Source organism: Acomys minous (genome assembly GCF_964271855.1).
Source record: "Acomys minous genome assembly, chromosome: 12".
NCBI lineage: Eukaryota > Metazoa > Chordata > Mammalia > Rodentia > Muridae > Acomys > Acomys minous.
This window is the reverse complement of record NC_140493.1, coordinates 39185273-39200052: the sequence shown is the minus strand read 5'-3', so window position 1 is coordinate 39200052 and position 14780 is coordinate 39185273. Positions and strand designations below refer to the sequence as shown.

General features: G+C 47.5%; 1 protein-coding gene across 2 annotated transcripts; it reads left to right on the top strand.

The window, feature by feature from the left end:
* The first annotated feature begins 1699 nt into the window (after positions 1-1699).
* Positions 1700-13879, top strand: LOC311579940 (uncharacterized protein C8orf76 homolog). Of its 2 annotated transcripts, XM_084751003.1 has the most exons (7): positions 1700-1939; positions 3944-4039; positions 5095-5238; positions 6942-7137; positions 7237-7399; positions 9082-9214; positions 13568-13879. In XM_084751003.1, the coding sequence occupies exons 1-7, from the start codon at positions 1823-1825 to the stop codon at positions 13763-13765; spliced, it is 1047 nt and encodes a 348-aa protein (XP_084607129.1). In that variant the 5' UTR covers positions 1700-1822; the 3' UTR covers positions 13766-13879. The 2 variants fall into 2 exon arrangements, with proteins under 2 accessions (XP_084607129.1, XP_084607128.1); XM_084751002.1 differs by having other exon boundaries at positions 6942-7399.
* The last annotated feature ends 901 nt before the right edge of the window (positions 13880-14780 follow it).

The following is a 14780-nucleotide window of genomic DNA, read 5'->3' as shown; positions in this document are numbered from 1 at the left end:
CATGACCTCTGGAAGAACAGTCAGTGCTCTTAACCACTGAGCCATCTCTCCAGCCCAAGAAGTCCTAATTTTAACTACAGTTTGCTATCAGGCTTCCGAGGGACCTAGCAGCTACACTCTCACTTTCAGCTGCAATTCTGTCAAACAGTGAGGCAACGCTGGTAGACTCAAGCTGGGTAGAAGTGCGGCTTGGCTGATTCAGGCTGATTTGGGTTTAGCTTTTCAAAGGATAGCGAAGCAACTATTAGTCAATAAACATAGATTCACTTTGTACACAAACCTGCCACGGCTGCGGGAGTAAATTAACCGAGGAGGTTCTTAGTGGCAAAAGGTTGGAAACTACTGAGTCCAAAGGGCACAGATCTATCCCTTACCTGCAGGAAGCCCTAAAACGACATGCGGCCACTACAGCACAAGCTCCAGCTCAGCTAGTTGGGCAGGAGGCTAGAGGGGGCTGGCCTCAGAGCAGGGGGGAAGGCATTCCTGGACCAGACAGCCTCTGCTAGGCTCTCAGCTCCTGGAGGCCGAGGGACTTTGAGTGGACTCTGTTACCCTCTGCCCATCTGACAAGCTTTATGTACCTTATTATAATCAATACACATACTGCGTTGCACAGCTAGTGAGCCAAGGATCACCGAGCCCCACACACTTGGCTCTTGCAGTCTTCAGGACTATGCTGTATTACCTTCTCAAACAGGGCAGGCCACATTTAGGGCAAATATCTCCCTTTTTAGGACATCAATTTTTTTGGCCTTATGGATTTTTCTTATACTTTTCTATAATACCCAAATTTTTCTTAATATGGAGTATTACATTTCTGATAAGAAAACAACAAAACCCCTAGCTATTAAAAATGGACTTTCCTTGGGTGAAGCCATCAGTAGCTACTGCCTGGAGGCTGCCTGAGTGGGCTCTTCCAATGAGGCTGTTGAATATGCAGCTAAGTTGCGCATTTTGTGAATTATAAGCAGATGAACTCTGAAGCCCAGGGAAGGTGATTTGGGTTGCCCTGTATGAGTCTGTACGGTAGAAAACAGAGCTGAAGAAAGAACCCTGAAAGACAAATGGTGGAAGAGCAGCAAGTGTGCGGGAAAATAGAAAAGCTTAGCGTTAGTGTTGTACGACACAAGCCCGTCTTTTGTCCATGATCTTTACTTTCTAGAGTCAAGACATTTCTTGGAACTCTCAAAATTCTTCTAGTCCTAACGAGCCTTAAAATAAAATTTCGATGTCTACCTTTTTATAGATGCGTGAATAGTTCTGATCGCTTCTTCAAAGACGCTGGGCTTGAGCAAGTTTACCTGACCTCTTCAAGCCCAATAGCTCTTTAGAAAACGGAATTGCTGTGCCTTTTTCTCGCCGTTGTTGTTGGGAGAAGACAGAAAATGCAAAACAAAATGAGGGTGGGGTTACAAAACGAGAATACTGCCAGTAGTGTAAAACTAGTACTTAGGAAGTTAACTAGGACCCCGACTTTTCAAGGTACGCAGGGAAAGAGTACTCTATCTAGCTTCTGACACAGAGACGTCAAACCTTTTCTTGTGAGGTTCAAGAAGACCCAGAGTCAAGTAAGAATTTCTGCTCCACCACGAACAACAATTTGAGAAACAGCCCCCTATACGCGCAGCCGCCGAAAGACTACCACTCCCAGAATGCTACGCTCCGGCCGACAGTCCACCGCTTCCGTGTGGGCCGCGCGCCGGTGCCGCTCTAGGCACCACCTCGTCTCCGTTTCTGGCTGCCGTCGCGCGCTTTGGAAGCTGGGTGATGGGCGTAGCTCTGGGTGTCACCTCGTTTCGAGGTCCAGCTGCACGCGCGCGCGATGGAGGCCGGGTGCTGGGTGCTCGGCGGCGAATTTGAGGACTCGGTGTTCGAGCAGAGGCCGGAGCGGAGGCTGGAGCCGCCCGCCCCCTACGGCGCCAAGCTCTGCGAGCCGCAGGTGAGACGGCTGCCCTCTTGGCGCTCCTCACCGGAGCCGGCCTGCAGCGAGGCGGGTCGCCTTCACTGTCTGGTCGGAGGTTTGCAAGCGCGATCGCCTCACTATTTCCAACTCACATGGCCTGCCGACCGTCCTGGGCCAGTGTCAAATACCTCCTCCCTGTCCCCAGCCCAGGTGATCGATCAACAGCAGCATCCTGGCAGGCCTACTGGCTGCCTGGAAGAATAAAATAGTCTAAAGCCAATTTTGTGTCATCATTTCCTAGTAGGATAGTGAAAATTGGATTTTTGTTTTGCTTTTTTGTTGTTAAGAAGTTGGGGATGGCTAGTTAAAAACAGTGTGTGACTAGATGGCTGCAGATTACTGAAGCTAACTGTGGCTCAAATACCTGGTCTTGAGTGACATGCTGTTTGAAGAATAGAACAAAGTTTTCCCTACTATGATGGCTCAGGAGAAGGAGAGAAACTAATTTAGCAAGCTTGTGATGAGCCTTGATACTCAGTGTTTTCAACAGAATTCAGACACAGACTTTCTTCAGCCTCAGCAGCAAAAGGGAGCAGGAGATGCTTCTTTGGGGCTGGAAAAGTGGGCACGCAGAACGCTTTTCACCCTTGTGTGTGCAGTTTCTTGGTAGTCAAATCTCAATCTCACTCTGTATCTCGTGGGTTTAAATCAAAAGAGGGAAGTCTTCTTACAGGCATGTCCTCAGAGCCTCCGAATCTTCGGGATGCACACAAGTCCATCCCTGGTTATAGTTTCCCTTGCCCAGATTCTCTGTGTGCCTTTGTACCATTTTCCCAATAGCACTGCTGCCATAATCACAGTCTCCTATGCCTTGTGTATTGTCAGTCTTTTGTCACTCCAAATTGCTCTAAAGGAAATCAGATGCCACTGAAAGGGGTCATTGGCATTGTACAAGGTGGCTGCCATTTCCACTACTCTCACTGTGATTGAAAACGTATACTTAAAAAAACCCAACAAATGCCTTATTGACTTGTTTATATTTGCAATCATTAAGAATTTTTTAAACCACACTCACTTATTTTATTTTGTGTGTGTGTGTGTGTGTGTGTGTGTGTGTGTGTGTGTGTGTGTAGGTCAGGAGACAAATTGCAGGTGTTGATTTCCTTCCTTCTACCATGTGGGTCCCATAGATGAAAGTCAGGTTGTCTGACTTGGTGACAAGTACCTTTACCCACTGAAGCATCTCACTGACTCTATTCGTGACGATTTTAATAAAAAGCAGAGCCACCGGTGAGATTGCTCAGCAGGTGAATTCATCTGCAGCCCAGGCTGGTGACCCAGATACTGTCACCAGAACCCACAGGGTAGAAGGAGACAGCCGACACCAGCAAAGTGTGCTCTCTGACAGTAGCACGGATGTGTCCACACACGCATAACGCATACAAATGTTTTAAGAAAGCCGGGTCATCATCGAGGATGTCGTGGTGGCTGGGGAGGTGGCTCAGTGGGGGATGTGCGGGTATGAAGCATGAGGATCTGAGTCAGATTCCTAGCATTCCTGGAAAGTGCTGGGAATGGCACTTGCACTGGCAGGTGCAGACAGGAGTGCCCTGGGGCTTGCACTAGCAGTTTAGCCAAGTGGTAAGTTTCAGGTTCAGTTAGAGACCCTGTCTTGAGAAAATAAGATGGAGACTGATAGAGAAAGACAACTTGGCATTGATCTCTGGCCCTCACACCACATAGGCACTGACACACACACACACACACACACACACACACACACTGCATACATAACCACACATTTAGTCTGGTGTGATCTTACAGGTCTGTAATCTCAGCACTTGGGGCGCATATACTGCGACACTGTTTTTAAAAAGCAAAGCATAGCCATTCTTTGTCCACTGTTGTCCCTCGAGTCTCATCCTGAAGAAGTGCGTCCTTGACGTTTCGGTGGTTGTGTTATGGGAAATTACTTTTGGCCGTGACATGGAAAAGCATAGCTTCACTCTCCGTCATAGATGCTGTCTTCTTGGTTTCTAGTGGTTTTATGGAGAGGCGGAAAGTAGCGATGATGCTGACGTTCTCACTCTCAAGAAATTCAGAGGGGACCTGGCCTACAGACGGCAAGAATATGAGGTAGGAGTCAACATGTGTAATGCTTGAAGTGGGCTCTTGTTTTATCAACAATAGCGGTGTGTGCCAAGCTAGCAGTGCTTGGTGGAGAGGAATTGGGTCTTCCTTGACGCTTGTGCATAATTTTAGAATCCCAAGTCTTGGTCTTTGGTATGGGGTCCATTTTCCTTTTCTTTTTTTTTTTCTCCATAATTTCAACCAAAGAATGTTACGAGGGTCCCTGTAGGTCTGCTTTCCCAGGCTCTATAGCCACTCATGTGCGAATCTCCAACATGTCACAGACAAAATGCCCCAAAATATGCAAGAAAAGGGAAGAATGAACAATTAGATGCCCGATTGCTTCATACACATGTCCCATTTCATCTTTGTGCAGATAGTAATAAGGTATATAGCTGGGCCTGGTAGCCTATGGCCCGGGGAGGCAGGAGCAGGTGAGTTTCTCTGAGTTCAAGTCAATTCCGCTGGAGTTATATATGTCTCAATACACACACACACACACACACACACACACACACGCACACACACACACACACATTATGTACAGATTTATGTATATATGTGTATGTATGATATATATGTATATATACACACATATATATGTATGTATATATATATTAAAGTTACAGTAAAACCAGGACTCAAGCCTGTTCTGTTTGCCTCTAGAATGTTCTCTCTCTGATACTATGATAGTTACCATTATTGTAGACATTATAACCTGTAGCCATTATGTCTCTATCTTTTAGAAAAACATTAATAAGTGAAACATTCAGGTCTCCCATAGGTCATTGGAAGGATTGGTTATAATGCTATTTTCTGCATAGGAAAAAGTTGTCTCTGCACTGGGTCCTCTCCCTGTTCTTTATGTCTTACCTTCCTTTTTGTTTTTTTCTTTTTGTTTGTTTGTTTTTGAGACAGGGTTTCTCTGTGTAGTCCTGGCTGTCACTTTGTAGACCAAGCAGGCCTCGAACTCACAGATCTGCCTGCCTCTGCCTCCCCTAGTGCTGGGATTACAGGTGTGCGCCACCACACCCAGCTCCCTTTATTTTACTAATTGCCAGAAAGCACTGCAGGAATATTCCAGTATCTCCGAACAGTTGCCATCTACCAATTTTGCCATGAAAAGGGACGTCCAAGAAGGCCAGGCTCGGTGTCTGGCTCGCCTGGGGAGACACGAGGAGGCGCTGAGGATGGCGGCAGACTTGGTGAGTGGCTCCACTATCTGTTCTCCTACACTTTCCTGTACCAAGGACAAACTTCCTGCTGGAAGCAGAGTTGGTAGGCGGAAACCATCAGCAGTGTTGTTATGGAAGCAAAGCTTGGAGCTTTAGATGTGATTATTTTTCTTGGAGTGCTTTTTCTGCCCTAAGATGAAAATTACTGCCTAAAAATCTGCGTTTCCAAAGTTTTACTTTTATGAGAAATATATACCCAGAGCTGTAGGGATCATGAGGGATTTTGTTTTAGATTTTTCGGATCTATTTTAATTTTTAATTATGTGTGTGTGAATACGTGTGTGGGTCCATGTGTGTGGCTATGGGCGCGTCAGTGCAGGTACCCGAGGATCCCAGAGGCACTGGATCCCCCTGGAGACAGAGTGCAGCTGGTCGGGAGCTACCCAGTGTGGGTGGTTGGAACCGAGCGTGGGGTCTCTGCAAGAGCAACAAGTGCTCTTAGTCACCGAGTCATCTCTAGTCTCCATTGTTTCATTTTTGCAGTACTGGGAAAATCCCCAAGACACACTTAAATGGAATTTAATGGCCAAAGAGGGACAGACCAGCTGTCAAACCCTCGTTTTCAAACCCAGCCTAGCAGTGTGTGTGCCTGCTTCATATTACCACCCGCCTGCTTTCCCAGGGGCCACGTGTTTTTGAATAATAGAATGAATTATAGATAGCAGCGGAAGAATGGTAGCATTTGGCAGGGAGAATCCAGACATGATCTGATTAGAAATAAAAGGCATAATTAAAACAATGTTTTTATGTGTTGCTTATTTATGTAGGGCGGTGGGGTACATATGCCCCAGCAGTGTGGCAGGTGGAGGTGGAGGGCGAGGACGGGAGACAGTGGGTGGAAGTTGGTTTCTCCTCCCACCACATGGTTTCCAGATGGAAGCCAGGCCTTCAGGCTTGACAGCAAGCGCCTTTACAGACTGCGCTACCTCGGAAGTGCACAGCCTGACTTTAGAGAATGCATTGCTTCACAGGCCTCATCTGTGGCAGGCATGGCACGGCTGTATTCAGAATGGAACCCAGGGCTCTTATAGACCTTACGTGGTTTTTTGTTTGTTTGTTTGTTTGGATAAGGCTAAACTGTAAGCAACAGTGTTTGGGTAGGTATGGAATCGCCAAATAAGTTAGGTGGGGCTTTGTTTCATGTTTTCCCACTCGGTATAGGAATGTGCCTGCGTGTGTGTGTGTGTGTGTGTGTGTGTGTGTGTGTGTGTGTGTGTGTGTGAGCATTCTGCAGGAAGCTGTGTCAGAGGCTACTTCTATGATGGGCCAGGCACCTAGCTCAGGGACGTCCTTCAAATAAGGACAGGCAGAGGGGAGGAAGTCCTGCTAGGGGAAGGAAGTCCTCCATCTTGTGCTGAGCTCAGAGAGCTGTCCAGTCACGGACCTTCAGCAGCAGGGCCCTCCCGCAATTTTCTAGGTTCATTGATTCGTGTGTGTGTGTGTGTGTGTGTGTGTGTGTGTGTGTGTGTGTGTGTGTACAACTTGCGGGATATGGTTTGTGACAGGAAATCTGTAGAAGGATTATGTTCACTTGACCCATATAGCACTTAAAATCACTTCTGGATCACAGTGTACACCTGGGCCTTTAGGTGCTCCCATTTTTATGTGAAAGCATTTTGCAGTTAAGGGTTTGTTTTTTGTTTTTGTTTTTTTTTTGCTCCTTTTCTTCTCAGGAAAGCAAAGCAACCAATGCAGACCATCTAACCACGGTGCTCTACCTTCACCTGGCTATCTTTTCAAGTTTGCAGAGCTTGGAAAAGACGACCCTCTGCCTGCAAAAACTGATTTCTCTGCACCCTCTCAACCCTTGGAGCTGGTGTAAATTGGCAGAGGCATACCTGAATCCAGGGCCAGATCTGCCAGCGCTGGGTGCGTCACCCCAGGGACAAAGGAGTGTCACCTCAAGTGACAAGGCTGTCAGTCCCTCCTTTGTACACTCTGGAACAGGCTGTCTTTTGTGTTTCCCAGTGGCCTTGCCTGAGAGTGCACTGTCTACCGTGGGAGCAAGTGGTTGTACTGCGCCGAAGGCTGAGACGGCTCCAAAGACTGTGCAGAGCTGTCTGGCAAAACAGAGACAAGAAGTGTGCATGGAGGCTCGGATGAAAGCGTGCGCCTCTCTGATTCGTGCCAGGTAAGCTGAGAGAGGGTACATCAGCACACAGGGACGAACGTGGACAAAGGCTCTTTGTTTTTGCCTTTTTTTAAAGAGATGAAAGACTTCATTAAATACATTTAAAGTTGGCATACATGCTATGTAGGGAAGGAGGAATACTATGCATGGCTGATGGGCACCTAGATACTAGTGTGGGGTTCAAAAAACAAACAAACAAACAAACAAAAAACAAACAAACAAACAAACAAAAAAAACAACCCAAGCTGGGCCTAGCACCTGGGGACGCAGAACAGGTAGACTCTGTGAGTTTGAAGCCAGCCTGGTCTACACAGACAGTTTTAGGACATCCAGGGCTATATGTATAGAGACCCTGTCTCAAACAAACAAAACAAAAAACATCCCAAAACAAAACCCAAAAATAACATTACCATATGACCAGCTGTGCACTCCCAGACATATACCTGGAGCAGTCTGAGTCAACACACTGCAAAGACACTTGTCCATCCGTGTTTCTCACCGCTCTATTTACAGTGGTCAGGAAGTGGACTCGAGGATTTCTAATGTTCTGTTAATACGAGGAAGCCCGTCCACATGGGAGATGCATACTAAACCACAACAGGACACAATGCTGAATCATTGTGTAATGCTCTTGGCTGGGCCTGGAATCCCAGCACTTGGGAGACTGAATCCGTAGGATCAGGAGCGCAGAGCCAGCCTGGACTGCGTAGTGAGACCTTGTCACAAGAGAAGGAATCAAAAAGAGTCCCATAGTTTGAGGCTTGAAGGAGGATGGGTCAGGCCCCTGAAGAACTGAAAGAACCTTCTCTTGTACCTGTCCCATGTGACACCAGGAGGATGGGGGAGGGGCAGTGAAAACAGCAAATGGCCACCTCTAGGAGCTTGGGGAGATGGTGCAAGCTGGGGACAGAAATTGCCCAATAGTCATTACCCTGTCTTGGAAAAAAAGCAAATGAAAAATGCAGCTCTTGTTCTTGTTCAAGATAGAATGGTAAAATTGCAAACACACAAACAAATCCATGAAGAGCCATTAAAATGTATACACCATTAAAAGGAGAAGAGCCTTTGGAAAGAAGGGCCTTCCTGTTTGCGTCTGGAAGAAATCTGAACAAAGCCTTCTCTTGTGCTTAGCACTAATAATGAGTACACAATGCTTAGTGCACAGTACCCAGTGCTTAGTACTTAGTCCATGCTGCAGAGCCTTCCCGTGAAGGGGGAATGCCTTTGGCTTGATCTGTGATTTGATAAGAACAGAGAAAAAAAAATTTTTTTTTAAATTCTGGAAAATCCACTGAGACAGCTACAAATTAAAAAACAATATTTAGCAAGTTCTTAATTGTCATTGCTTGCCACTTCTTGTTTGTTTGCTTTGTGCTCAGCTTCTCACTGTGTAGCTTTGGCTGCCATGAAACTCACTCTATAGACCAGGCTGGCCTCAGATCCACAAAGAACCCACCTACCTACCTCTGCCTCCTAAGGGCTGGGATCAAAGGTGTGTGTCCCCACGCCTAGTGACTGTGTCACTTGTATTCAGAAGCACACAGGGTACGAACTGTATGGACTGCGATGGTTCTGGTGAGGCCAGCAGGACTCCCAGCCGCTCAGTGCCTGGCTGCTCGGAGCTTGTGCCCCCTGCTGCCCTATGGCGGAGCTGCTCACACTGAGACTTTCTGGTTTTTCAGGCTCCTGCTTCAGCTCACCCGATCTCAGCAAACATCATTTGCTTTGGAGAAGAACTTGAGAAGCCAGCAGGAAATCGCAGGGAAGGTGAAGGAGTTCAGCTTCAGGGAAGACACTTTGCTGCTGATGGAAGAGGTGTGTGTTCCCTCAGATTGGCGCAGAGCGGAGCATTGTGCTGATATTGTGCTATTCCCAAGCTAACACGTACTAAACAGGATGAGCTCATATCTCATCCATCTCCCTCCGCTCTTACCCAGGGCATCAGAGTGGGCCTTCCCCGCCATTCCCCTGCTATGTACCTGCCTTTCCCCCCCCCCCCCCTTTGGTTTTTCGAGACAGGGTTTCTCTGTGTAATAGCCCTGGCTGACCTGGACTCACTTTAGAGACCAGGCTGGCCTTGAACTCACAGCCTACCTGCCTTTCTTGTTCTTGGCAGTGTCCTTTAGGGCCCGGCTGCTTGAGCATCCTAAGTAAACATGCCCATCTTATTTGTTTCAATGTGGAATTACCGATTAATTAATTTTTCTGCTGGAGATTGAGCCCATGTTCTGTACGTGTTAAGGCAACTGCCATCGCTCCTGAGTGACCCATGGTGCCGAACCGTAAACCAGTGGGCAAGTGTTCATATCTGTGCAGGAGTGTTCCGAATGCCCCTCCTCATCCTCACGGCAGAGCTGGAACTGAGGCTTGGAGAGGTGGCAGGCAACTCCCCGACGTGAGAAGGGCAGCGGCAGGTTGTGTGGGCCAGATATGAGACATGTTCCAGTGGCTCTGTCTACCCTGTCACTTCTTTGATGTCTATGGAGAAATGCAAATGCCTTTTTCAAGCCTCCGTGAGCCATTTCTAGAGCTGGCCTTTTGTAAAGGACCCTGCTGAAGGATGGCGGTGGGAGATTATGTGCCTAAGCTCTTGTGCTTCCGTCCGGTACACACCTGTCTCGACAGTGTCAGGTCCCAAAGAAACCCTGGACAAGTGGCTGACTGGCACCTGTTAGCATACCAAAGTGCCTGCTTGGCCTCTAGGTCAGCACCAGTGCCTTCACCTTGACACTGACTCTTTGTACGCATCCTGACGTTGTTCCTTTAAGAAACGCTGCATACTTGTTATCATCGCCAGGGCATTAGCTCCTTTGCTTGTTGCTGTGAGAAGTCACCCAGTGACTTTCATTGTCCAGGCTGGTCCTCAACTGTTGGGTTCAGGGGCTCTTCCTGCCTCAGCCTCCAGTGTAGTTAGACCTATAGATGTGCGTCAGCGTGCCTTTCTTTTCCTCCTTCCATCCTTCCTTTCTTCTTTGCATTCTTCACATTGGATCCACAGAAAACACATTAAAAAAAAAAAAGGAAGAGCAGGGTGTGGCAGTGCACACCTTTAATCCCAGCACTCAGGGTGGCAGAGGCAGGCCTTTTGAGGCCATCCTGCTCTAGAAAGCCAGCCTAGGATATCCAGGGCTGCACAGAAAAACCCTGCCTCCAAAAAACAAACAAACACACAAACAAACAAAACAAAACGAAAAGTAGAGTGTAGTGGTGCTCATGGTGCTAACACTGGGAGGCAGAGACAGGCGGATCCTTGGAGTTCACCATCCAGCCGACCCTTACGTGGCTTCTAGGCCAAGTGCGAAACGTTGTCTAAAAAACAAGGCAGACACACCTGACGACTGACACTCAAGGCTGATGCCTCTTCTCCACATTTACACACGTGCACTCACATATGCTCACACATGAACACAGACAAATTTAAATGGAAGCTTTTATTATTTGTTTCTACAGATAGGAAATAAATATCACTCCCGACATTAAATAGTAACTATAAACCTAAGTTCAGAATTAATAAAAGTACTACCATTGACGTCTAAGTGGGATGTGCTGGCCTGAATTCTTCTTGAAAGAGCTCTTAAAGCATGTTTCAGAGTGAGGGTTACCATTGCGGTGATGAAACACCATGGCCAAAGCAGCTTGGGGAGGAAAGGGTCTATTTAGCTTACACTTCCGTGTCACTGTTCATCATGGAAGGAGGTCAGGACAGGCATGCAAACAGGGCAGGACCCTAGAGGCAGGCGCTGCTGGAGAGGCCATGGAGGAGTGCTGCTTACTGACTTGCTCTCCATGACTTGCTCAGCCAGCTTTCTTATAGAACCCAGGACCACCAGCCTAAGGATGTATCACTCACAATGGGCTGGGCCCTCCCCCATCAATCACTAACTAAGAAAATGCCCTACAGGCCTGCCTGCAGCCTGATCTTATGGAGGCATCCTCTCAAGTGAGGTTCCCTCCTCTCAGCTCACCTTGGCTTTTGTCAAGTTGACATAAAACTGTCCAGTACAGAGAGAAATGGAAAAGTCACGTTAATATCAATTCAGTCATTATCCTTTAAATATTCCAAAAATTTAAATTAAAATAGGATGTATTTTTCACGTTGCAACATTTATTTTCAGGTTCATGCACCACCTACAGTCAGTTGCAGTGGGGTGACTGTTAGTGACCTCCATTTCTACCCGAGGGTTATGTGCCGTGGACTGTAGTTGTCGCCCTGGTAACCTCACCATGCATCCCATGTTCTAAGATCCCCTCCCCACTTCCTGCTTTCAATCAGTGTGTGTGGCGTGGGTAAATGCTTGCGTGCAGCGTGGGTGTGCATGGCATGTCGAGGCAGGGTCTCCCACTGCCCTTGAGGTTGACGTGTAGGCGGGGCTTGCTGGCCCTGACCTCCCAGGGATCCTCCCGTCTCCTCCTCCCGTCTTGTCATCACTGAGATCGCAGGCCTTACCACGCCATGCCAGATGCTTTTTCATGGCCTCCATGGATCCACAACCACGTCGTGAAGCTCACAAAGCAAGTGTTTTACTGACTAACACCCTTCCAGCCGCCTTTTCTCACTGTTTTTTCCTGCCTGGCCTCAAACGTAAAACCTCAGCTTCCCAAGTATCTTCTTTCTAAGATAGTGACTTCTGGTGTTTTATTCCATATTTTTAAAAAAAAATAGATTTAAAGACTAGGCACAGCTTCATCTTCCTTTAATCCTAGCACTTGGGAGGCAAACACAGGTGGATTTCTGTGAATTCAAGCCCGGTCTGGTCTTCATAACGAGTTTGAAGCCAGCCAGGGTGACAGAGAGACCCTGTCTCTAAGTAAATACAAACTAATTTTCATCAAATCCAAGAAGCCATCACTTATAGGACACATCATTATGATGCCACTGAAAGAAAAAAGGCCACTTACCATGTGATGTCAGTTCATGATTTTAGAGACACTGAGACACAAAAATGAAGCATCACAGAACTGATGAAGTAGTGACATTCAGTAAATAAACACAGCATTTAATTGACAATTACCTCAAAAATAGTGTAATTTGGGGGCAAGACAAGCAGGAGGACCTGCGTCCTAATCCCCAGCCCCCACATAAGCCAGGCGTGGTTGCAGGTGCCTGTAACCCTAGCACTGAGGGGCAGCGGGGGTGGGTGGGTCCTGGGAGCTTGCTGGCTGGCCAGCCTAGCCAAACAGCCAGTTTAAGGTTCAGGAGAGGTCATTTCAAGGGAATAAGGCAGAGAGTGACAGAAGCTTTCCTTCCTTGGATTTGGCATGTACAAGCAAAGGCACATATACCTCCCCCGTCCATGTTCACACACAAGCATACACCACACACATGTGCACCCACCCACAATGTGTAGTTTGTGAAGAGCAATTTGTTGGTTGCACTTGTAGCTTTCGTGGCCACATTAGATTTCAAGGTTGGAGGAGCCAGCCTGGAATTGGTTAGTGTCTCCATGTCCCTGCTAGGGGCTGTGAAAATTCTCAAGGTGGAAACTTTCAGGACTTTATTTTACTCACTGTCATTACTCACTACCAAAGGACCACCTAGTGAGGTTACAGAAAGGCTTTCTGGAACCTAATTTTTGAGTTGTCTCACGGAAGAAGAGAAACTAGGTCTGAATCCCCAGATTGAGCCTGTGTCCCTGCAGTTGTGATTGTGACCAGGAGGGGGCAGTATTGTGCCTTTATGGCCTGTGCTATGGCCTGCGGGGAGAGAGCCAGGTCAGTGAGAGGAAGACATAGCAACTTGTTGCTTGATTCTTTGCTGCCTTCGATTTCGTTGGCGGGCACTTGGGAGAGATAGCTAGGTGTCCCACATCATACCCTGACCAAGCTCTGGCCCTACCTTTTGACCCCCAGCCTCTCACCAGAAGAGAGAAGCCCACAGTTGCATTGTCTGCAGTACAGTTTTTGCAATAGAAAGGTTGACTCAGTGCTCCTGGGAGCCCAGGGGGGACAGCTGCCACCTTAGGACTCAGAGATCCTGTCACTTGGGAGAATTAAAATGGAAACAGGGCAGTTGGCACCTGTGATAGTAGCTTTCTAGGCATGGGGGAGTGCTGTCCCACTCTGTTTTGTGAGAAAGGTTTTACAGCTGGTAAATGATCTAACACTCTGTGTCTGCTGCCTCTTTAACTGGGACAGTGTTTTGGTTTTTCTTTTCCTCTCCTGCTACAGGCTATGGGGGAAGATATTGTCCCAGAAAAAATAAAAGAGGAGATTCATTCAGAGGTGAAGTGTGTTGGCCCTGAAGCCTTAGCTGCCTTGGTGGTTGCATCCTCCAAAGAATTTGAAGACAAGTGGTTCAGAAAGATCAAAGACCATTTCCAACGCTTGGAAAATGAGTTGCACGTGGAGAGGCAGCTCCTGGCCTAGGAGAGCACTTCAGAACCCAAACGTCTTACACTATGTCGTCCTTGTTTACTTAGCAAGATCTATGTAATCACAGAAAAGTAAAATAAAGATGATTCTTTATATTGTTTATAAAAATTTCTCTCCCAGGTAATTTCAGTGGTTTTCAGTTTTGTTATTTATTGACTTTCATGTTTTTGATGCCCCCAGTACTGTCTTTATAGGTCTCTGCCGAGTTAGCAGGCAGCACCTGTTGAGAGAGTGACTAAAAAGGGCTGTGCCGGGTTTTTTTTTCTGACGTAATAGCTTTAAATGAGGGTTGGTGATGGCCAGTGGTTTCCGAGGTTTCTATCCATCACAGCCGGGCAAGGCTCAGTCACAGTGACCAGGAAGCAGAGGGAGACACAGAAGGGGCTGGACATGCCTGAGTGACCTGCGGCCTCCAGCTAGGCCACCTCCTAAAGTCCCTGCTGTCTCCCTGTAGTGGCCTCCAGCTGGGGACCAAGAATTCAGCAGTCTTGGATATGCAACCGTGAGGCATACTCATATCCAGGCCCTGGCAAAAGACTCGTTAGATTCTCTGGTCCACAAACAGTTGCAAGAATCTATAGCTCAGAGGCATTCGTTGGGCATGACCAAGGATGCTGAAATGTAAGAGTACACAGGGTGTGTCAAGAACTGCAAAGGGTCGGGCCTTATCCTATATAGTAACTTCCCGGATGCTGGCAGAAGACAGGATACTCCTGAGTCAGAGGCCGGGTTCCATCACTCAAGGCCCAGCAAGCAGGATGAGCCTGCACATATTTGTGTCAGCTACTTTTGGTTCCCAGTCCTAAGGATGCTGGCTCTTGTCACACTGTGAATGTGCATGCCCCCTGTGACTTACATATACTGACTTGCCCTACAGGAGAGGGGACCTGGGTTTAGGAAGTCCAGGTTGCCAGAGTGGTGCCCATGCCTGCCTCTCATGCTCCTAATCCTGCTATGCAGACATCCTGAAAGATGTCTGGAGCAAGCAATTGCTCAAAAGACACAGGCC